Here is a 25,373-nt window from a genome sequence, read left to right on the forward strand (position 1 = left end):
CCCGTGTATATGATGGGAGCTGGAAGCCCGTGTATATGATGGAAGCTGGAAGCCCGCGTATATGATGGAAGCTGGAAGCCCGCGTATATGATGGAAGCTGGAAGCCCGCGTATATGATGGAAGCTGGAAGCCCGCGTATATGATGGAAGCTGGAAGCCCGCGTATATGATGGAAGCTGGAAGCCCGCGTATATGATGGGAGCTGGAAGCCCGCGTATATGATGGGAGCTGGAAGCCCGCGTATATGATGGGAGCTGGAAGCCCGCGTATATGATGGGAGCTGGAAGCCCGCGTATATGATGGGAGCTGGAAGCCCGCGTATATGATGGGAGCTGGAAGCCCGCGTATATGATGGGAGCTGGAAGCCCGCGTATATGATGGGAGCTGGAAGCCCGCGTATATGATGGGAGCTGGAAGCCCGCGTATATGATGGGAGCTGGAAGCCCGCGTATATGATGGGAGCTGGAAGCCCGCGTATATGATGGGAGCTGGAAGCCCGCGTATATGATGGGAGCTGGAAGCCCGCGTATATGATGGGAGCTGGAAGCCCGCGTATATGATGGGAGCTGGAAGCCCGCGTATATGATGGGAGCTGGAAGCCCGCGTATATGATGGGAGCTGGAAGCCCGCGTATATGATGGGAGCTGGAAGCCCGCGTATATGATGGGAGCTGGAAGCCCGCGTATATGATGGGAGCTGGAAGCCCGCGTATATGATGGGAGCTGGAAGCCCGCGTATATGATGGAAGCCATGCATTTGGCTGCTGTTATGTTAAAACATGTTGACGTATACTGTTTATGATCCACTTAAATTCTGTAATTTAGAAATGTTTACTTGTAAAAACAGGTGGAACAGCGTATTTTGTTTACAGCAGTCATTGCACACAAGGACAGTAAGAAGGCTCCAAAGGTTGGCTTGCAATGCTGCTGATTTATTTTCCATGAGGGAATGGACCTCTGAGTCCAGAATGTCACTGTATGTGGGTACCTGTGTTTTTAATGTTTTAGTGAGTCTACAAGGCAGCACCCCTGGTTAGCAGCATTTGTGATGAACTGCTTTTATTAGGTGGTGCTGCTGTAGAATTTACAAAAATAGATTTTTTTGGCACCTTTTTAAATAAGCGTTCTACTGTTTTCTAATGCGTTCCAAATACTAATTGACTCTCGCGAGATTGCAATGGGGTGATTAATAAAATATCTCGCCCCTGCTGTGACAGTCACGTTGATTGGTCTGTTGTCGTCTGTTCTAAAGCAGTGTGAAAAGGTGCACTGCACACCCAGCTGATGAGATTCATGGAACTAGCAGGGCTATCATTGCAGCAGCAGGGGCACAGCACCACTGTACTGCAAGCCAGGGGCAGCCGCGCACCCCTAGTTTCCATGCCCTTGGGTACAGATGTTTAAGCTGAGAAGTTTGTACTGTGTACATACTATAGAGCTATATAATATTCACCTAGAGGATAAACTGCTACATTTCCACTTTATACTGCAGTTTCTAGGATTTAGAGTCCATGTGTTGCATAACCTGGCGTCATCATTTGTCGGTAGTTTTCAGTCAAGACTGCCTCATAAAATAGGTTAGTCCTACTGAACTCCTGTTGGGTAGACTGCCAGAACCCTGCAGTAAAGTATTCATCAGTAACCTCCCTTTGTGTGTAATGCCCAGGTCACAATGTTGATGTCTCGATAGGCAGCATTTTTGGCTTTCAGGACGAAAAGGTCACAAGTTGGAAGCAATTCATGAAGCTCTGTACTGTTCTCTGACTTGGGCCCTTTGTTGTGAAATGCAGTAATATCCTATTTGCCTGTGGTGGTTAAAATTGCACTACCTGAAGAACAACAGGATATTGATCTCTGTGATCTGGTCAAACTCAATGCAGGCAACCCAAGGGGCTCTTGTAGTGCATTTACAGTACACTGGAAACTCAAACCTGAGCTGGCTTAGGGTCGATTAGATTAAAAGATTCTTCCATTTCAGCCATCCGATCTCAAACTGTATACTCGAGCATACCCCCTAAACTGCAGTGAGTGAACTCGGATGTCACAGCTCCATAGCAACCTCTGTATACACAGGATGAGAAGTTCATTCAGACTTGTATTGCAGTTTCCACAGTACAATACAGTGTTTCAATAAACCGGTATTCCTGAGCCTTTCATGTCATGTGTTGTATATTTGTCTTGCATTATGACTAGTTCTACATTTGTGTTTGCAGCCCCTCCATTCGAAGGGATTGGTTTTCATTTACCTTGGATCTGATGGTTTTTTATAAACTTCTTAACTGCCCCATGTGCAAGTTTTAAATATTTCTGTCCAAAAAATCATGAAGCTCTGAATCACCCCTGTAGGCAAAAGTAAAGGGTAAAGGTATTTATGCCACTGCTTTTAGATCATTAAAACTTTAAAATAAGAACTTTAAGGTTATAACTAATTTAGTGCTGTATATTCAAGACTTGTTATATATGAGCAAGCAGTGCCATGGTACTTGAGGCTGTCCCTCAATGGAGCCAGATTGTCATGTTTGGCCCAGAGACACGCATTACTGTTTAGTGACACGCGTTACTGTTTAGTGACACGCGTTACTGTTTAGTGACACGCGTTACTGTTTAGTGACACGCGTTACTGTTTAGGCCAAATGGAGCTGAACCATGTGTCAAAGCCACAGGTGTTAAAGTACGGTAAACTGAACCATTGAAAGACAGACTACAGTAAACCCAACTTTCAAACTGTAAACTTGAGCCAGAGCGGAAACCCTTTCCCTCCATCCTGACAACCATAAAGGAGACATTGACTGTAAACTGAAGACACATGTAATTATATAAATAGTTTTTTGGCTATCATTATAATTTTAATGGAATCCGTAATATATATATATATATATAATAATATATATAATATATATATGATATATATATATATATAGAATTATATTATTATATATTATATATATATTTTTTTTTTTTTTTTTAAAAGATGGGTTTAAGTTTGGGGAGGGTTAAGTTTAGCTCATCATTATGCATTGTAATGTTATTTCATGACGTGAGGTTACTGTACTAAGATTGCACCATGCAGACTGCAGGGCTCTTTATCTGACCAAAACTTAATATGTACAGGAACCAGCAACATTTAGAGGGGTTTTAGAGTGGAGTGGTTTTTGTAACAGTAATCTCAAAGTGCTACACAAAACGGTAAAGAATGTATAATTATGAGCTTCATCTAAAACATTTTAAACAACTGAAAGTTGAAGTTGGATTCTGCATGCATTTATTTACTAGTTCAATAGCTGGCTCAAGCCATTTAATCATTCTGTAGAAGTCTGTTATTCTGACCACTGGTTCTTCAACTTGATGTACTTCAAAACAACAAAGATCAGTTTTGTTTCCATGGAAACTGCACGCATTTGCCTCGTTAACCCAAAGCTTACCCTTGAACATTGTCTGTCTCCTTTGTACATGTCCATTCGACAATGGTGTGCCAGTTTTAACCTATGTGAGGATTACTTTTTCATCTGAGAATCTCATCAACCTCCAGACCTGTAAACTTTGTAGTCTGTTGCTGTAAACATCCCCGACTGGAAGCTGTAAGAGATATATGAGCTTTCAGAGAGATGTTTGCTGCTGCCAGCTGCGTTCTTCTTACTGTACGTCATGGAAATGGACAGAAACAACTGCTTGATCAGCCAAAAAAAACCCATGAATAAATACTGTGTGTAATGTTTGTTTTGTGCTTCAGTTGGCACATAGCTTGTGTGTGTGTGTGTGGTGTACTCCATCAATGAATTATGTAGCTCTCACTAGTTTATATTGGGAACTGTTTTATCATTAAAAGCACTTCAGTTATGAACAAGTTAACTCGCGTTGGTCATTTCCAGGATTGTTTATTTGAAAGACCTTTTTGTTTTTCCAGCATTGCATATTTGGGGATGAATATATCATGTTAGAACAGATTTTGCTTGTATGTATGTCACGTCTCCATTTTAACATACAGTGCATCTGTCCAGCTGCAATGAAACTTTGTAAACCACATGCATTGGCACAAGTCATTGTAAGTATCAGAATCTGGGTAGCACACCAAGAAGCTAGTTTTGTATGTGATCTCTTTGGAAATTTTTTTTTTCTATCTACGAAAGACCAAGTTTCAGTCGCTGTAAACATCCTACACTCAGCTATAGCATAACTATAAGGGCTGGGAGAAGGTTGTTTACCTTGACAGACTTGGAAGAACACGCAGTATAGCACGGAGTCTGCAACACATTCAAACAGTTCCTCATGCACTTCTACGACTTTCAGTTTGGCTTTTTACTTTATTTCCCTATTTGAGTTATACGGTGGATCAGATTAGCATGCTGCATTAGTGATTTCAGTTCAGATCAAATGCGTTCTTTTTGGTCTGCATGTGGCTGGGTATGTTCAGGGGTACAATACAACTTGAAAGTACCACAGCGAAGTTGAGTGGAGTTCACGCAGGGATGCTTGAAGCATGGTCAACAGTCTTCTGTCCTGGCTGACATTATTTTGTAACTTGAACACTCCCCGCATTGTTGTTTTTTTCCTAATTTCTGTTATTTGCTTTGTAACCTGATGGTGTCATGTTTGTTGTCTTTGCAAGCAATAAATGTAATTGATCACATAAAAAGACATGCTTTTTACCAATGCATGCACACATTTTGTAAAATAACCCATGGCATCTGTCTTATACTAGTGATTGGCAGTGAAACGTTTGGCAGCTTGTTGAGTTGAAAAACACCTCCAAAACTGTATATTGAGACAGTAGGTCTTAAATGTGCAGAGCAAACATGATATATTCTACATCTGTTTAACAGCAATTAATACAGGTATTTTGAATGTTAAAATGAAAATAAAAAGCATAGTATTTTACTAAAAATCACTGTTTTGTGCTGTTCTGTTTTATTATATGTTGTTAATGTATGTGTAAATTAATCAATAGTCTACTTTTTCATTCACAGTGTGAACTATAGTCTAGGACCACCTGCCCAAGGCAGTCTTAGACGTGGTATGTGAGAAACCAGTCACTGATCCGTTAGCCACTGATTTACAGCCTTTGTTACTAAAGGAGTTCTAAGGTTTTTTTTCTTACTAGCACAAACTGTATTTTCACTGGTCCGCCTGTTCTTTTTTTAAGGTCTTGGCTTGTATGTTACACTTATTTGCAACATGCATGTAGATGTTTCAGCAACACTTGATGGAAATCTGCTGCTGTTTCCTGGTTCCTGAGCACTTTACAATGCATTCATAGCAGGGGTCTCCATCCCTAGTCCTGGAGAGTCAGAAGAACATCTAATCTGCTGCACCACCTGTGTGCTGCGAAACATGCTTCCACTTCTCAAGGTGCATGTTCTCGTACTTTCTTTCTGCTACCGACAACAACAAACAAAACCCTTCAGTTTTGACAGAGTACTTTGCAAAGTATTCAGGATCACTGCAAACCCATGAATCAAGCGAAGTACAATCCTATAACCAGTGCTGTTGCAGACAATAGCTACCGACTGCAGCCCAGTTAATGTTATAGCTTTGTTTTATTTCAATAACCACGTTTATTTGAAACAATATTATTTACAATTATGGAGGATATAACGGTTACTCAGTGAATGTTTTATTTTATTTAGGCAATTTCAAGTTATTAATAAAATATTTTAAGATTATTATTATTATTATTATTATTATTATTATTATTATTATTATTATTATGAAAAACATCAAGTTATTAGTAAAGGAAATTGATAATTGTAAATAGCGTAAGGTGAGGAATAAACTGACTCCATTGTGATTTATTAGTTAAACAATTTAACAACAAATGCTGGATTGTAAATAAATATAAAACTATAAAGAGAATCCAGAAACAGGAAAACAGGGTTTACAGGCTGGGCAGTGTTTAGACTGATAATAATAATAATAATAATAATAATAATAATAATAATAATAATAATAATAATAATAATAGCATCAGTAATAAAATAAACTTAAATGAGATGGATGCAATAAATATGCAATTCAAACCAAGATTACTGAGATTTTATATGTAACAGTACGGTATAGCACTCGAATCCTGCTCTCAAAAAGATGACACTAATCAACCACGTGTTCTGAAATCACTGAATGATGAAACGCTTCGCACGGGCGCGAATCTTGCTCTCAAAAAGATGACACTAATCAACCACGTGTTCTGAAACCACTGAATGATGAAACGCTTCGCACGGGCGCGAATCTTGCTCTCAAAAAGATGACACTAATCAACCACGTGTTCTGAAATCACTGAATGATGAAACGCTTCGCACGGGCGCGAATCTTGCTCTCAAAAAGATGACACTAATCAACCACGTGTTCTGAAACCACTGAATGATGAAACGCTTCGCACGGGTGCTCGAATCCTGTTCTCAAAAAGCTAGCTCTTTCAGTGGACTACACAAATGATTTCAGAAAAACAAAGGTAACAAATAATTCACACTGAAAGTAGTATAATCGTGAAGTTGTATTGCTGTAGTGGTAATAATGAAGCTCCCTTGTTCAAGTAATGTCTGTATAGACTAGAGAGTGCCATTATCACCTTATAACTCAAAAGCAATACCATTTTCCCTTTATGTGTGTGTGTGTGTGTTATATATATATATATATATATATATATATATATATATATATATATATATATATATAATATATATATATATCTTATGAAATTCATTTAGTCTTTAGATGGGGAATTATCACAAAAGAACCCAACTCATGTGTGATAATACACATTATTTGAAAGTAAATCACAAATCACCCAACTCAACTGATTAAATTTCTTTCAGTGTGTAACATATCTACTATTTCTCATGTGTAATAACAGCCAAGACTTACTACTGTTTATCCTTTCCTACAGGTTGTTCCCAAACAATTTAAAATTAGCCTGCCCCCCAAAAATGAATCAGTACTGACCAGTGAACTAATGAATAATACAAGAGTGAGCTGCTTACTCTTCAGTGAATGATACAAGAGTGAGCTGCTTACCCTTCTGTGAATGATACAAGAGTGAGCTGCTTACTCTTCTGTGAAAGATACAAGAGTGAGCTGCTTACCCTTCTGTGAATGATACAAGAGTGAGCTGCTTACCCTTCTGTGAATGATTCAAGAGTGAGCTGCTTACCCTTCTGTGAATGATACAAGAGTGAGCTGCTTACCCTTCTGTGAATGATACAAGAGTGAGCTGCTTACCCTTCTGTGAATGATACAAGAGTGAGCTGCTTACCCTTCTGTGAATGATTCAAGAGTGAGCTGCTTACCCTTCTGTGAATGATTCAAGAGTGAGCTGCTTACCCTTCTGTGAATGATACAAGAGTGAGCTGCTTACCCTTCTGTGAATGATTCAAGAGTGAGCTGCTTACCCTTCTGTGAATGATTCAAGAGTGAGCTGCTTTCCCTTCTGTGAATGATTCAAGAGTGAGCTGCTTACCCTTCTGTGAATGATACAAGAGTGAGCTGCTTACCCTTCAGTGAATGATACAAGAGTGAGCTGCTTACCCTTCAGTGAATGATTCAAGAGTGAGCTGCTTACCCTTCTGTGAATGATACAAGAGTGAGCTGCTTACCTGTAATAAAAAAAAGTGTGTTTTAGAAAGTTCTAGAAATGCGTTCGAGTTCATCTTTGCCCTTGCCCTATAATAACCCCATATCTTATATAACTTGTTTTTTGTCACGTTTATATAACTTGTTTTGGTTAGCGCGCAGTCCTGCTCGGTAATTTCTTGGAGACAGCTGCTTTCTCTTACCAGGGTCGAAGGGCTCTCCCGATCCGCTTGGAAGGGTAAGAATTAGTTCAGTTGCGTCTCATGGATTGTATTGATCTGTGATTAATATAATCTTTGTATGTAACCTTGTTGGGTTGTGTCCCGTTAGGGATATCGTTATTTGCAGTATAGCATCTGTGTATGTAACTGCGTGCGTGTGTGTGTGTGTGAAATAATAAAGGACCTTTTAAAATTACTCTGTGAAGTAATTGTCTTATTTACTTCCACATCAACTTCCTTTTAAATTTAAAGTAATTAAATTTCACACAACATTACCCTTCTGTGAATGATTCAAGAGTGAGCTGCTTACCCTTCTGTGAATGATTCAAGAGTGAGCTGCTTACCCTTCTGTGAATGATTCAAGAGTGAGCTGCTTACCCTTCTGTGAATGATTCAAGAGTGAGCTGCTTACCCTTCTGTGAATGATACAAGAGTGAGCTGCTTACCCTTCTGTGAATGATTCAAGAGTGAGCTGCTTACCCTTCTGTGAATGATACAAGAGTGAGCTGCTTACCCTTCTGTGAATGATACAAGAGTGAGCTGCTTACCCTTCTGTGAATGATTCAAGAGTGAGCTGCTTACCCTTCTGTGAATGATTCAAGAGTGAGCTGCTTACCCTTCTGTGAATGATTCAAGAGTGAGCTGCTTACCCTTCTGTGAATGATACAAGAGTGAGCTGCTTACCCTCCCGTTGCCCTTGAGGCCACCGCTTACTGTATAGCTCGTGTTGAATAGGCTTTGGCTACTGTATAACAGCTTGGGCATGCAGTATATTGTCATTGACCAAGGAGTGAATGGTCTCAGATAATGCCTGTAAGTCTGAAGAGAGGGTCCCATGGTTGGATGTAGATGTGTTACAGGGTGGGCACTGATCTCATTGTTGGGTGGATAAAGTTTTACTCGCTAAGCACGAATTCCTTTTTTGGTCAGGATCAATAAAGCTGACAATGCCCTATGTACACCAGTCCAGAGGGGTATAGACTTACTTTAATAAACACACCTGACTTCGTTCCTTCCAGAAATTTCAATCCACCGGGGGGGGGGGGTTGACATACATAATAGGATAAGTTGCACATAATCAAAATGAAGGACACATGTAAATAATAGATAAGAACACTCACAATAATGTGTGAATCTGCCCTTGGATGAGTTTCACAAGGGCAGATTTGCTGAGGGTTACAGATCATAAACAAGATGAAGACTAGATAAAGAAGGCATGGCCTTGTGACAACAGTGGTACTAAAAGTACTGCTTTCAATGACAAGAATGTTGTTAACTGTAAAAGTCATAATAAACTGCTCTTGTTGGATGAGGGGCAGTTTCTTACTTTAAGCACTGATCCAGCAGCCACCCATATATCTTCATAATTAATTTAAAACCATTACAGAGTAACTAAGCTGCATTATAAATCAACACCCAGAAAAATAGGTAATTATTTCCAATATCTGTTGAAGAACGTTTTGGCAACACAGCAGATGATGGTCAAGACAAAGGACGAAACAAAAACAAAGGAAATGTATGGGTACAACTGAAAAAAAATCCAAGATTAAAAGCCAAGGACTTTAAAAAGATTTTAAAGCATCAGGCATAAAAGTGCATGAAAGTACTCTAGAAAAGGAAGGCATGTGAACGAACACATAATAGGTGATGCACGTAGACCTCGCTGCAAGCCACTTGTAAAATATACTCCTCCAACCGATAGAGGGAGCCCTTACCAAAGCAATGCCGTTTGCTTCATTTTTCCCATCACCCACGGCTTCAAGGAGACTCCATTTGCCATGTCTGATAACGCAGATTCGTCAGAAACCTTCTGGCAAATATACCTTTAAAATTAAAAATGTTTCAGGAAAATAAAGCAGATCACATTATTAATTGACAAAGATAAATGACCACCGGCCCTGTTTATATTTATTTAAGGGTACTATGGACTCCCAGACTGCAGGTAGGTTCTGGTAAAATTGAATTTGTTTTGGCTGTTGTTGCAGATAGCTTTGCAGTGAAGGTAAAAGTAGTTGACACACACAGAACGTTGAGTGCGAAACTTTTTCTGTGTAAATACACCCCCCAAAAATGATAACAGTAAATACACGAATAAAAAAATCAAACGAAAAATATGACGCTCGGGTTATTGTCCTCCATCGCGCGCGCCTGTTGTTCTTCTTTCAGTAAAATGTGTTTGTCATTGTGAGTGTTTGTGATGGGATGTCGTGGGAAGGTGTGCATGTGAAATGAATGTGATCCTGCTTTAAGACTTCCTTAATTAATTAATTAATAATAATAATAATAATAATAATACTATAATAATAATATTATTATTATTATGCATGGCATACCGTCATTGTTGTTGAATGCGTCTTACGCTTTAGAAATAATCCGAACTGCACTTTTTCTACAAAGTGCTTCTCGGTTAGCCAATAAATAAATTTATAAGATCTAGCAGACTAGAAATACAGTTGTATACCACCCCCCCCCCCCCCCCCCCCCCCCCCCAAAAAAAAAAAAAAAAAAAAAAAATAAAAAAAAGTATTTTGTTGCCGCCTACTGAGTTCCTTCAGTAATTGGCTTGATTCTAACAAGTTTGTTTGGCGTGTGTAAACTGTGGTATGCATTTCAGATTTAATTAATACAAATAATAGCACTACGTGAATGTATAGGTTTTACTGCCGGTAAATTAATCCAGAAGAGCAATGGCCCCGTTGCTGTAGGGTGTGCCACACATTGATTTCACTACTCGTGTATGAGTCCAGAGATGACAGGCATCTTGATCAGATATCACCTCGCTTTCTTTATGTAGCAGTCTATGAAATGGAAAATTAAAAACAAACAAAAAACATTCCATCATTAGGGAGCCGTGGAGACTACCGCAGAGAGCAAAGTAAAGCAAAATGCTCTAGAGATGGATATCCGAAAGAAAAGGCAAAGTGTTTTCTCAATGAAGTAACGGTACATAGTAATAGCGACGATTTGTTTTCCGGTGTAGTGAAGAAAGCTAGGTAGCATTCCTAATGCTAAAGTAAACGCGTTTATTACAAGAGGGAATGGTTAGCCTGCCTCCCGTCGTTATACCAAAAAGTGTGAAGTGCAGCAATTGGAGGCAGCGCTCGTGTGATCATTCGAGCACGCCTGATGTATTCTGTCCGCATCTTTGACAGTGTTGCATGTCTATGGTTTAGTATTGAACATTAGCAATGACAGAGTTTCCTGGCAATATCTGTCACCTTAGATGCTAAATACTGTCTGTTAGCCTATTTCTCACTCCAGCACAATTTTAATAATAAAGTAATAATGCGCAGTATATTGTACAACTGTACTGATTGTATATGCAATTTGTTTTACATTCTTTGCGTTGGAAGATCGGAGAACATTCTACTGATAATTAGTCCATTTACTACTGTAACGGAGCAGAACAGGGTCTCTCTTTAGTTTCCAGTGGAGACTATTTGGCAGTGACAGTATTTGGAATTTTAGGTGCCAAATGCTGTCTCCAGTGCAATTGAGTTACATTGTAAATTACATTCCATCATTAAACAGCAATGCAAAACCCTTCAAATGAGACTGTTTTTAGCAGACAAGATTCAAACATGGCGCAGAACATAAACTAAGCATGCACAAATGAATTTGCATGCACATTTACAAATGAGACACTTTTCTTCCAAAGACACTATTTGACATAAGACTGGTTTCTCTGGACAGCAGTGTGTACTGAAGGCTATACTGAGTAATGTAGTAAACAGATACAAATGAATTATACAGTAATACTGAACTTAGTTGAGAACACTGCTGTTTTAAGTAGAATCTGTGCTCTGAACTTACATAGCACATCTCCCATTCTTGTATAAGAGCCTGCCCTATTGTTGAGTATCACAGCCTTCATATATCTTAACGTTAGATCTATTATAAATTTTTTTGTTTTGTTTGTTTTAGTTTAAATATATTTTTGCATCCTCAGCACATGATTTGACACAATAAAAGGTAAACAGAGAGAGTACAGTGCTCCAGTGCAGTAGTAAATATAGTCATTAGCTGCACAGTGTTCTGTGACCTTCAAAAACAAACAATTATAATATCAAAGCAATACGGTTACATAATATATTGCACATTATTACAGTTGTGCGACAGTATTGGCAGCACTGGTGCACTTTAAAGAAGATGATTGCTTAATTATATGAAGGTGCATTTATTCCATGTCAGTATATCATATGAAAAATACAAAAGGAAAACTTCATAGTAAATTGTTGCAGTGACTTATCTGAACAGGGTGGCCAGGAGCTGGAAGCAGGACACATAGATTAAAACATTTTTTAAGAAGACTTGTAGTTTGAATACAATGCTTTATCACTATTACTTCTACTGTTTTCACATTAAACTAATAAGAAACATAAATCTCTACGTGCTGCATAACCACTGCCCCTTCCCTTTCCAATTCATGGCCACTTTTAACTATGTGTTATAACTGGATTTATTGCTATTTTTACCCTCAATTTCTATCATTTTGCAAATCTTTAGTATTATAGCAACCTATATAAAAATAAAAATATTCTGACATATATTTTATTATCCATTGTAGACTCTTCCCGTATTCTAAATAATGAAAACAAAACTATGCCTGGGAAAAAAAAAGAAGGACATCAGTCTCTCTCACTGAGTAAGAGAGCAACGGAGCGATCTGATTGGTTGTGATGGTGTGTAATGTTTAACAATCCATACCATATATGTGAGCAATACAACTCAAGAGGTATACAGCTTACTGAAACGTGTGTAACACCAATGGAGGCAGAGTTTGGAGAGTGTGATTGTGCTGACTGTGTGTAATGTCTTGGCGGTGGAAAATGAGGCCATCTTCTAATGTGTGGCCTACCATACACTTGCCTGAGCCATGTGCGGAGAACAATATGTTTATTTAAATTTATAATACCTGCCGCAGATAATGTCCAGTTTTAGGCAGTCATTCATGTACTCCATCACAGCATTATCTTTTAACACAGTGAATCAAAAAGAATTGCCAGAAACAATGAATTAATCAGGTCTCGACTTTACCATTTCCCTAGATATGTATGAAAGGAATGCTGTACAGTAGATGAATGTCAGTGTCTGGTTTGAAGTCTGCATTACAGAGGGAATACTACATAAAATACTGATTCTTAAATCATGCATTATAGAGGGAATACTACATAAAATAATTTGTCATGGGAAAGAGTGTTTAAAAACAAACATTTACAGGCTTTTGATGCCATGGTAACCACATATTTATTTCTCTTATATATATTTGGAAACAAATGATTTACAACAAGACTAGGGGTAGGGATTGTATTGCCCATATTCTTCACTCAGACCCCTTACTTACTAAATACCCTGGTATCACTGAATAGATAATCATTTCTTTAAAAATATGCTACACTGCCAACTGTGGACAGGAGTTCCCAGGGGACAGCGCACAATTGGCCGAGCGCCACTTGGATGGGAAGGGCTTAGGTCAGCCAGGGTGTCCTTGGCTCACCGCACACCAGCGACCCCTGTAGACTGGCCTCGCGCCTGCGGTCCTGCCTGTAAGCTGCTCTGAGCTGTGTGGTCCTCTGACGCTGTAGCTCTGAGATGGCTGCATGGCAGGTCTGCAGAGTGAAAAGAAGTGGACGGTTGACAGCACGCGTTTCGGAGGACGTGTGTTTCCGTCTTCATCTCTCCCGAGTCAGCACGAGGGTGGCAGTGGTGAGCCAGGTTGGAATAGATAAAGAATTGGGATTTCCAAATTGGGGAGAAAACAAGAAAAAATAATTGCAGATTCCTATTAAAAAAAAAAAAAAAAAAAAAAAAAACGCTAAATATTTGAGCCATAATGAGCAAGACATCTCTCAAGTAGAATGTTATATAACTTCCAGACTTAAACAACAGCATCAGTCTACCAAGCTGTTACCAAACAATAATTAAACTGCTCCTAAGTACAAGTTGGCTGGTTAATATTGATTGTCATGTTTTTCTGAGGCAGTATCTTGCACAGTGGTCAGGCCACCCACACGAAGGATTCGGCTGTACGTAACGTCTCTGGTGTTTGTCTCCCTTTTCATCTCACAGACGCTGTTTCAATATTCATGTGCAAAGCGTGTAACTTGTTCTCGCCCAGTCGAACAGAGCTGCTCACACATGTCTCAGAACAGCACACGGTTGAGAGTCTCTGTCCTGATGACATCATCGTCGCCCTTAGACCTCTGTCTACAACTGGCCAGTCAGAGAAGAGCGGAGCAGGTGAGGGAGTCTGCTGTTTCTACTGAAACACTTTCATAAGGAACATCCTTCATGATGATGTATATGGAGTATAATCACACAATACTGCTGTTATTTCTTTGTCGTTTGATGATTGAAAAAGGAAAACTGTAACCCAAGCACTCCAGTGGCATTAGTAAACGCTTTCTCCCAGAAGCCCACCAATTCCACAAAACCTTCCATACTAAATGACTAATATTACATTTAACATAGTTTTGCCTCAGAAGTTTTAGCTCATTCCACCATATAGCCAAACAAAAGAACACAAAGCTAAGGGTTTTCAACAATTTCAAAATTGTGGTTGCCTTGATAATTGATGCTCTGTTAAGCTAAACTGCTATAGAACAAATACATCTCTAACTGTAAAACACCTTGTTGTAGAATATGTTGCAAAACTAAAATAAACATTCTTGAGAAACGTTCTGACTGGAAAGTGTTTATCAACGTCCACATTTAAACGCTTGTCCAAGAATGTAACTTATGTTTTGTTTAGTTTAACCACACGGAATGAATGTAGCACAGTACGTTGATATATATATTTTTTTTCTGGTAGAGTTGTAAACTCTACAGTACTGAGCAAATTCAGCTGGGCAGATCAGACTGGAATGTTCATCTAAATGTTTCTGCAGTTGTCAAGTGATCCACAGCACATGATTTCACCAGTAACTAGAGACCCCTTCCTTTTTGCAGAATGTGTCCTCAAAAGGAAGAGGGGGAGACCCAAGGGTTCCACCAAGAAGTATTGCGTGGAGGAAGAGCTTGTGGATGCCAGTGCCAGTCAGAGAGAAGAAGCCAAGCCTGAAAAGGAGCAGGAGAAGAAGGGGCCCGAATCTGGAGACCCGAGTGGTGTGCTGGAGTGCAGGAAGTGCAGTCGGAGATTCTGTAACACGAGGCAACTCAAGAAGCACATCTGCATCATGGGATTGAAAGAAGAAGTGGAAGAAGAGGATGGTAAGTGTAACTCTATACCGATGGCTTGTCACTGTCATGATGTCAGCTTACAAACTTGAGTTTTGGCAACTACATTTGAAATTGTAATCAACTAACAGCCCTAATGCGTGGATTGTTACAGCCTGTAGTATCAGATGCTATTCAACTAGCATTGCGAAAGCGAGCACAAAGATTTTGCACAATGATCTGTCACTCTTGGGCAGGTGTTGTGACTCTTGGTCTCCCAGTTTGTGGCCTGTCATTGACAGAGTGTGTCTGGTTATAACGTCTCGACAGGATTGAAATTGCTGGCTGTGAGCAGCCAAGATGGCGAGCCACAGTATGCTGCCCTAGTCCAAACTCCAACATGCCGATTGCACGAAGGCGGTGTTTTTCTGTGATTTTCTTTATTGCTTTTATTCAAGCTTGCAATCAACAGCTAAAACCACTCCGATCAACGTCCAGTCAACTGTCTCACTAATTAGGTGATTAAGTGCATGTGCTTCAGTCATAGTCACTCAAGCGTGTCATGGTCAAGGATGAATGATCGACTGATTAAAAAGAAACCAAAAACATTTCATCAATGTCCATCATTTATATACCTTATTTTTTTTCCTGAAAATAAATGTGTCATAATAGTGATGTTTCTTTTGATGCTCAGTATAATACATGGGTGAAGGCTATATTTGCATCATGAGCCATTCGAAAAAAAGGCATAATACCACGGTGGTGACATCAAAACTTGATAATTCCTCTAGAGGAAAATATACTTGAACTTGAAATAGACGACAGAACTGGCAGAAGGCACAGGTGCTGTTGTCTATCAAATCAACAGTGTGAAGGTCACTCTTGAAATCAGGACTTCAGGGATGTGTTGCAGTAAGAATACCTCTGTTAAGAAAGGGGAACAAGACTAAAAGGCTAAAATATGCACAAGAACACAGAAATTGGACTATGGAACAATGGCCAAAGGTCCTTTGGACTGTTGATTTGATGGACAACAACACCTGTGCTTTCTGCCAGTTCTGTTGACAATTCAACGCTTGTCTTTTTTCTATTCCTTAGGGATATTATCTTCAAGGATTGCCCATCCTTGTTAGACAGCTTCTTGACTCTTCCAGTCCTGGGTTTGTCAATTACAGATGATGTTTCTCTGTACTTGTTGATTATGCTTCAGATACCACAGCTTGAAAATCAATTGATACATTACTTCTTTATGCAAGTCAAGGTTGTTATAATAGTAGAAAACACTAGTGGATGCTTTGAGTAAATTATTGATGCTCATATATATATATATATATATATATATATATATATATATATATATATATAAAATCTGAAATATGAACCGTCCTTCACCATACAGGTTCTGTTTTATTTATTTATTTTATTTATTATTCTTCAAATCCTTGGTCAGTATGTAGATTAATCACATATGGATAGAAATGTTCTTAGCTTGGATTGCATCCTGTTTTTACAATAACAGTTAAAGAAATTAAATGTCTGCATGAAAAAGCCTTCACAGATCTCAAGACCCAACTAACTTCTTCCACTCTATGAACTTTCACCAGAGAATGACCCCGGAATTAAGTCTGCTTCAGATGGAAAGTATGAGGACAGGGGGAGGCCTCCAAAGAGGTCTCGGATTCAGAGCACGGAGAAGGCATCTGTGAGCAAGGACTGTGAGCAGCCAAGCGGGGCAAAGAAGCCTATAATTAGCATGGTTCTCACTGCACACGAGGCTGTTCCAGGTATGAGCCTTCAGCAGAGCACAATTGCTGGCAACAAAACATGCCTGGGCATACATTGTATCAGTAAGAGATACTTTTGTGTTGACAATGTATTTTGATTCCTGTGGTTTTGTGCCTCTTCTGTAAAAGTATAATGCACTCTAGTTTCTCTAGCCATGGAGACAAAGCAGTTTCATTGTTCAGAGTTCTGCTGCATCTCTTGACAGTCACAGGAGTTCATAATAAAGTAATGGGTTTTTGAAATAGCCTCTAAACCTGCACCTGCTGTATAGGTGAGCTCTGTAATCTCCATGCTCAGAGTGCCTGCAGGAACATTTTAGGATTGAGACATATATATATATATATATATATATATATATATATATATATATATATATATATATATATATATATATATATAAATGTTTAAGTAATGTACCTATAATTTTTCTTATTCACATCCTGACAACTTTTTGCACTTTTAACAGTCTGTTTCATAGCTCTTTTCAAAGTGGCCTCGTAGTACTCTTTAAGTAATCACCGTTCATATGGGACGAGGGGATAAAAAGGAGTGTAATTAGTTCCTAAATACGTTCCTAATCATTATTCTGTCTTTAATCTGTCCTTCCAGGAGCCACAAAGATTATTCCGATTGAGGCTCCCCATGCAGAGTCTGCTACAGCTATGGACCCTGAGTCTAGTGGCCAAGATGAAGGATTAAAGAGGGGCTACCAGGAGTATGCGATACAGCAGATGTCATCTGAGCTTCCAATGAAATCAAACAGGTACTGGAGGAGCCTGTGTAGTGATGCTGTATAAACAGCTTCCCCAGAAAATGTACTTTGGTGTCTAGAGATCAATATCCACAAGTTAATGTTAATTTGTTTTTTAATATTCCCCAAATAATTTCCATAAATGCAGAGATTTTAATGTCATTTTTTGTGGGTAGGTTATGGAATAAAATGAGGATTTCACTGACATTTCACGGACCTGTTTAAACATTAAATAAGCCTAAGTAGACAATATTTCAGAGCACCAGAAAATCCTAAAAATAGTGGTACTTACTTCCTTACTAAAACAGAGTACTGTCATTTGTTAAAGGAAAGCATGCAACATCTCCCAACAGTTGATGCCTTTCTCTGTCTGGTGTGGATTTGTCCATACCTTGAGACTGCACTTCCACTGAATTGGTTGGAAGTGTAAGGCAAAGCTTTGCCAAATTATACAGTTGTGGAAATCGGTTAGAAACAGAACCAAAAATCGGTTACCCAGAGGTATCTGGCATTCTTTAATGAAGTCCATATATGCATCATGTTCGTTCTCATGTTATTTGTCCCATCCATTAATTTATTTTAAAACAAAGAAAGACATGCCTATTCAGGTGTAAAATTCTAACTGTGTTTAAAAAGTAAGCAGCAGGTTGTTTGAAGCGAGGTGGCTGTGCTAAATTGTACCTGTAGTACTGATTTAACTTGGCTAAAACTGACAGGAATGCTTTGTCTGCGCTGACTTTCCAGATTGTTTTCTAAAAGCTATTTACTTTATGTTCGGTTCAGCAGCCTCTGTAGTAGCCTTTCGTTTAATGTGTGATTCTGAAGCTAAATAGGGATTGACCGTATTTTCTCCAAATACACGTTACAAGATGTGCAAAACAATTAACTCCATCTGCATGTACAGTTTCCTTGAGAATATCTTGACACGATCATCGGCCAAAATCTACTTCGCTTTTTTTGCTTTGTCGTTCGTTTCTGGTATTTTACCTCTAATGCTGAAAACTAGATTTTAGCAACCTAAATCAAAACAATGCAGCACTGACTTTGTCCCACCCCCTACTGTACAGTACAGGTCATAGAAATGTGTGCTTTGGATTGACCCCCTGATATACCTTCAGACCCACCCCCTTCGGTAGCAAGTGCAATCACATATCCTCCAGACCATGACTGACACCTCGCCTACCACATTAGGGTGATGACTTCTGGTATTGTGGCTCCTTTCCCTTCCTGGATGGCCAACTTCCAACTGACCCTGGAATGAACTGTCAAACCATCCAGTCCGGGGCACACTGTTGCTTTTATACAGTGCCCTCACAGGTCGGGAGGCAGATTGTTGACTCAGATTAATTTGCTTTCTGTCACATGGGGGTACCTGAAGTCACACGTGTACTGAGAGAACCCCGTACAATTCCGGACCTCAAGGATGTCATTGTCCGGGAGAGGACCAGCATACCTGATGAGATGTGTAATGCTGCCGTAATGTCCATTATCACACAAGTGCAATTAATTCTGGATAGAGGAGCACATATTGAACACTTGTGATCATTAGGGGGTAGGTATGGCAACACCTAGTGAGAAAAACTAATAACTGCGGCTCCCTTAACAACCGTATGCAATTTCACCTTCCTATGCACTACCGTTTGTGAGATGTGCTGCATTGATGTGGTAAACGTACTTTCTAATTATCCTGTATATCCAGTTGTAGTCAAATGAAACACACCTCAATGGAAATGTATAATTTCTAGAAATTTCTTGAAAACAAATAATTACAAGAAAAATCTTTTGTAGCAAATGTTTTGCTTTTGTGGATAAGGAAAGAAAGTTACAAGAAATCGATGTCTGCAATTATTTATTTCAGCAATTTTTTTGTAAAACTCCAAAAATGCTAATTAAAAAGTATTCATACCCTGACAAGGTAAATTAAATTAATAACTAGTTGAGGCACCTTTAGCAATAGTAACCTCTTTTAAATGATTCAGATATTTGTCAATGAGCTTGTGGCATGATTTTGGACCATACCTACATTCTAAATTGTTCTAAATTCTGTGGACTTCTCTTGTGCACAGCCTTCTTCAACTCATTCCAAAGAGTCTCAATCAGATGTAGATCGGGAATGTGACTGGGCCATTCCAGAACCTTGATTTTGTTAACCATTCTGAAATAGATTTTGATGTGTGCTTTGGATCGTTGTCGTGTTGGAATGTCCAATTGTTTTGTAGCACAGGGTTTGAATATCTTTTATAACCCTTTTATACTCCTCTAAGAATGTTCACCTACAATCCAGCATTTTGTAGTATTTTCTAGAATTAGGTTCTGCATTATCATATTGAAATTTCTGGCACCTTGTAGATAATACTATCATAGCATTTCTTGTAACTTTTTTCCCTCATCCACAAAACCAAAACTTTTGCTACAAAAGATTTTTCTAAAATTCTTTGTTTTGGACAAATTTCTATAAATTCTACATTTCCATTTGAGTACGTAAACTTTTGACTACAACTGTGTGTCTGTGTGTGTGTGTGCGTGTAGTAAAATTATATATATATATATATATATATATATATATATATATATATATATATATATATATATATATATATATATATATATATATATATATACACACACACACACACACACACACACACACACACAAGTAACAATGGAAGTCACTCTCTGTGGTTCGTTTGCCCCTTTTAAAAGCAGACACAGGACTTGAATTTTCATGCTTACGAGCTATTTTTAATAAACAAAAACAAAAACAAAACCCAGCTCTCCTCGAGGACTAACTAAACAGACCAGGAACCTAACAAAAACAGGACAGCCAAGTTATTTTCCTGTTAAAGCAAACACAATTTAAACACACAGTTTTTAACAAATAACAAAAACTACACACAGTACCTTTATTTTTCTCTTGATACGCTTGAGCACACAATCAAGCAGGCTTTTCACATAGCAGCCCTGACTGTTCTCCTTACATACCCTGCACCTGGCCCTAAGTTACAATGATAGCCAGGTGCAGGTGATAATTAACAACAAAACAATTAACAAGTAATAATTAAACAAAAGCAATTAGTTTGGCAGGGAGGCTTTCCACTCTGTCCCTGCCACAAAACAAACATTTTTACACGTGCGAGGCTCCTGTCTTGCCACACATCCACCTTGTGTTTTCAAGACATATCAAGGCCATCTACCCTCTTAAAACATAACCACCCACTATCAAGTCCAAAATTGAAATTTTTCGTCATTTCATGTGGGCGGACTTGAAGATGGGCTGGTCTCTCCGCCGCTTCCGGCAAGGAGGTACCCAGACCGCTTGACCAGGGCGACCACAGCGACCACAGTGCAGGCCGATGACCGGGAACAAGGAATGGCAGGAAAAGGTGTGTGGCTATGGACCAGCGCAGCGACGTCTGGAGCCTCAAGGGGAACACAGTGGGAAGAAGGGGGAACGCATGCGACATCTGACGACGTGATGTCTGTGGCTGCAGGGGGAGCGGAGTAAGGGACCAGGCAATCAACTGTGTCTGTCAGTCCTGCAACCAACAGCGCCAAACTGGTTTGTGGGGCTGGTGGTTGGGGTTGTGGTGGAGGTGAGCTCCTCACGTCCTCCCTTTTCTCTGTAGCCACCGGTGGTACTTTTTGCTCCATCAGCTGCCCGCTCTGCTCCTCCCCAGGCTCTGGGGCTGGAGACAGCGGGGCTTATCTTGCCTACTCCCACTTTTGGAGCAGCAGATAGAGCTCGTCGGCTCCTGCCTCCACTTCTTAATCTGCTCCGCTTGAGCAGCAGGGTTTTTATTTATCTCTTCAATCAAGTCTTTTACATCTTCCATTTCTTTTTTTTTCTCTGGGTCTTTAGGGGTGCTTACATACATTGGGAGACACTCTACAGTTTGTTTGCCCGTTTTAAAAGTAGACGCAGGACTTGAGTTTTCACGCTTACGTGCTATTTTGTGGGGCTCCTGTATACATATTAGGCTTGTAATGATAACAATAATAAAATTGTTTATCGAGTGGGACCCCATAATAACAAATCGAATATTTTAATGAAATTGAATATTTCATGAAATAAAAAAATGCCGCTGGATCGTAGCTCGACATATGTGGTCCAATGAAACATTGCAGTTTGTACAAAATAGTTTGCCAGTAGACTGCAAAGTTATTGTACACAATCTTCTGCAGTAATTATTGGAATTTTTTTTAATTAATTTTGGACACCTGCAGAATGTTCTCTCGCTTAACAATATCAGTTGAGATCTCCTAGGTTACTAAACCCGCCCCGGATGCCCATTTCTACCAATCAGTGAGGAGAGCCCAGAGTGGTTATTGACGTCTGATAGTGTTAATCAAAAAATCCTGTCCAGCTTTCTTTTTGAAATTGAAAAAAGCTTATAATCACATCATTTTTTTTTTTTTTACACTGCTCTATAAAAGGATAACTTAATTGGATTTAAGTGCAGTGTGAAAGTACACAAAATAGACTGTTTATGTTGCAGGAAAGGGGAGGCTACCTCTAACGTAATAAAATGATGATATAGTTGTATTCACTGAAGGTAATGCAAGTCTAAGTGGAAAGTGAAATGCACCTTTACAGCTGCGGCACACTGGAAGGGGCTGCTGCTTTCACTAGCAGAAGCTGCACCACATAATTCAAGTTGTACCCAACAGCAAATTTAAAAAGAAAATGAGAGATTGAATTATTTGCATGTGAATAGGCCAGAATGTTAATGTAGTTTTCAAACCTTTTTTTTTTTTCTCCTTTGGACAGTGGCTTGGTTTATTTATTTATTTATTTATTTATTTTCTTAATTTACCATTATGTTTACACTGGAAACTTGTCACACTTTATACAAAACAAGGCAAAGGCTAATGACGGCAGATATGAAAACTTGAGAGTGCTATATTTAAATTTATCAAACGTGTCTTAACACATCAGGATTTCTTTGAATGAGTTTTTTTATTTAAAAAAGATAAAAGTTATTTATGTACTTATATTATATATATATATATATATATATATATATATATATATATATATATATATATATATATATATATATATATATATATATATATAACTGCAGTGTACAAAATAGAAGGCATATGAAAGAAAAGGTTTTTTAAAAATGTACACAAAAAGTTCAAAAGATTAAAAAGTTTAAAAGATTTTTTAATCTTTTAAACTTTTTGTGTACATTTTTTAAAACCCTTTTCTGTATATATATGTTAAGTGTGAAACCCAGTGGTTTGGTGAGTCTGGTTTTGCCTGTCCAATTCCCGAAATCACCACTTGTTTACGGCACTAACTAACTGGCCTAGAACTTGAAAAAGATGACTGGGTGAAACCTGTTTTTTAAACATTTTTCACATGAGTTACGGGGCTAGCCTGAATTGATGCTGTACAAATCGGGTTTAGCCTATGCCAGATATTTGGGCAAGTCTAGGTTTTCACTCTCCCCTGCCAGCTTCCAAGTGTGTGCCGGGGTACCTGCCTCACCTCCACTTCTGACAACAATGTAGCGACTGTGTTCCCGGATTTCCACCAGGACTGGTTTTAATAGCAGTTTATTAGTTCTCTCCCCCAAAAAGTCAAAAAGTCTCGCTCCTCCTTTTATACAGCATGGTATAAAAAAAAAACTAATTCAGACAAATCCAGATGTTTTAAGACCCGTTTGATAAATACATTCACGCTCCAGTTGTCATGTTCCTGCCGTCACTAGCCTTTGCCTTTTCAGGTTCTGGGCCAATCTATATTGGCCCGATTGGACACAGGTGAGTGCTGGAAAAAAGTGGGATTCGTTCAGAAGCCCTTGTGAAACCACATTGGCCTGGCAATCTTCTATCTATCTATCTATCTATCTATCTATCTATCTATCTATCTATCTATCTATCTATCTATCTATCTATCTATCTATCTATCTATCTATCTATCTATCTATCTATCTATCTATCTATCTATCTATCTATCTATCTATCTATCTATCTATCTATCTATCTATCTATCTATCAATCTGTGGAAGGGGTGTGGGTAATTCACTGACTAGGAGACAGACAGGTGTACTTGAAAACACCACACAGGTGCCCAGTTTTATTTGCGAACAGTTCTTGCTTTTTCCGGCAGAGGGCACTGTTGACCGTGGGCTGCCTATCAACGATGATAGACAGCACCACGGAAATACCACAGCTGGTACGTGAACAGCAAGTGCACTTGCAGGTGCTCAAAGAAATAATAATGAAAACAGAAGGCGAAAAGAACAATGGAAAATAAAACAGTAATAAAACTACAAATAAAAGGTGCTGCACTCGGCAGCGTTATCCCGGTCGCCGCTACCCGCACGACCCGGATCACCGTCCTTCGCTGTAGGCTGACTAGCCTGCTCTTTTACAATACGCCGGGGTCTGCCCAAGGGTTCCCCGCTCTCTCTGTCTCGCTATGAAACTCTTTGTTTCGCCTGATTCCCGGTCCTGGATCAGAGCTTCCGCACTCTCGTTGCGTCTAAGTGGGCAGACCTGAGGAAACAACAGAGCGTTAATTTATAGGGCTAACAATCTCCCAAGACTCGCCTCTCAGCCATTCAGAGAGGGGGAAAGTCCACGCACCCACTTTCCCACCTCCCCGTGTCACTGCCATGACTCACAGGCGGTTGTTGGACGACTGCCGCCCTCTTCCTGCAGCCTGTGAACACGCCAGCAGAGTCAGCACAGATCTCCCCCTGCTACACTATCTATCTATCTATCTATCTATCTATTTATTTATATATATATTAGGGCTGTCACTCAATTTAACATTTTCTTGATCTGTTTATTTTTGGGCATTAGTTGATCAACCGGTAAATTCATCCGTTCACATTTTTAATAGAGGTAACAATCTTATAGTGGCTGCCCTGCATAGTAATAGATTTTAAAAAATCTATAGAATGTAAAATAACATAAGCCCAATACGAATTTGGTCGTTTTAAAACCATTTTTATTTCAGTAAATGTATGTAACACTTTTTTACAGAACAGATCAATCCATGAAGTGGGGTTTAATACCAAAATATAATACACTAGAGAATTTATTTTTTCTTGTCTTTGATGCAAACATACCGTATATAACACTTATGGCTCCTTATGAACAACCTTTATTTTATTTATTTTTACATTATATTTAGGCCTTCCGGGTTTTCGGCATTTAAAAAGAAAACACTTTTCAGGAGCATGAAACTGGTAAACATCGGTTAAAACTCTTCTAACTGCGATCCACAATATAAACGAGTACAAATCACTATACATAAACAACTTGAACAGTATGTAATATTAGCATTACGAACATCATTAAAACAAAACGTTATAGTCACAGCTTGTGACTCTAGTAAAAGACATTCTCTCGTCTGACACCATGCCAGGCTAAATGAAGGAATCGTGAAAAATAAATGCTGCACTGCACAGTCATACAAACTCCCATTAAACACAGTCATTAAACATACAAACTCCCTCTTCACCAACACAGTTTTAAAATGAATAAAGTCTGCTTTGATGAAAAATAATTAACCCTTTATAAAAAACAACTCTTTATGGCCTATGTGTTATGATTGTTTGATGGCTGTAAAAAAAAAGAATAACATTCAAGTAAAATACTGGGAAATGAGGGTGTAAATATTAAAAGAAAGAACTCCTAATCTGGTCACTAGAGGTCTCTGTTGCATTGTTTTTGAGAGTCAAACTCCAGCGTTGGTTACCTACCATTTTAAAAGTACAATTAATTTTTCAGTAATAATGTGCAGCTGTCAAGCGGTTCTATTACAGTAGCATATACTGTTGCCAATACCTTTTAAAGGTGAATTATTTCAGAAAACATACAAATATATAAGGTTTGTGTTTATGAATAAGATGTTTGTAAGTTCTGTAGCTCACTATTG

General features: G+C 38.9%; 1 protein-coding gene across 1 annotated transcript in view; it reads left to right on the forward strand.

The window, feature by feature from the left end:
- Positions 1–9,539: 9,539 nt before the first annotated feature.
- LOC121315188 (zinc finger protein ZFAT-like) overlaps positions 9,540–25,373 on the forward strand; it is a 59,670-nt gene continuing 43,836 nt past the window's right edge. The window contains exons 1-5 of the mRNA XM_041249238.1: positions 9,540–9,724; positions 13,852–14,022; positions 14,731–14,991; positions 16,542–16,721; positions 17,332–17,485. Of these exons, the coding sequence (XP_041105172.1) occupies positions 9,706–9,724; positions 13,852–14,022; positions 14,731–14,991; positions 16,542–16,721; positions 17,332–17,485 (785 nt within the window). The 5' untranslated portion in view covers positions 9,540–9,705. The remainder of the gene's footprint in view (positions 9,725–13,851; positions 14,023–14,730; positions 14,992–16,541; positions 16,722–17,331; positions 17,486–25,373) is intronic.

This window comes from Polyodon spathula, chromosome 4 (assembly GCF_017654505.1).
Source record: "Polyodon spathula isolate WHYD16114869_AA chromosome 4, ASM1765450v1, whole genome shotgun sequence".
In the NCBI taxonomy this organism is placed as follows: Eukaryota; Metazoa; Chordata; class Actinopteri; order Acipenseriformes; family Polyodontidae; genus Polyodon; species Polyodon spathula.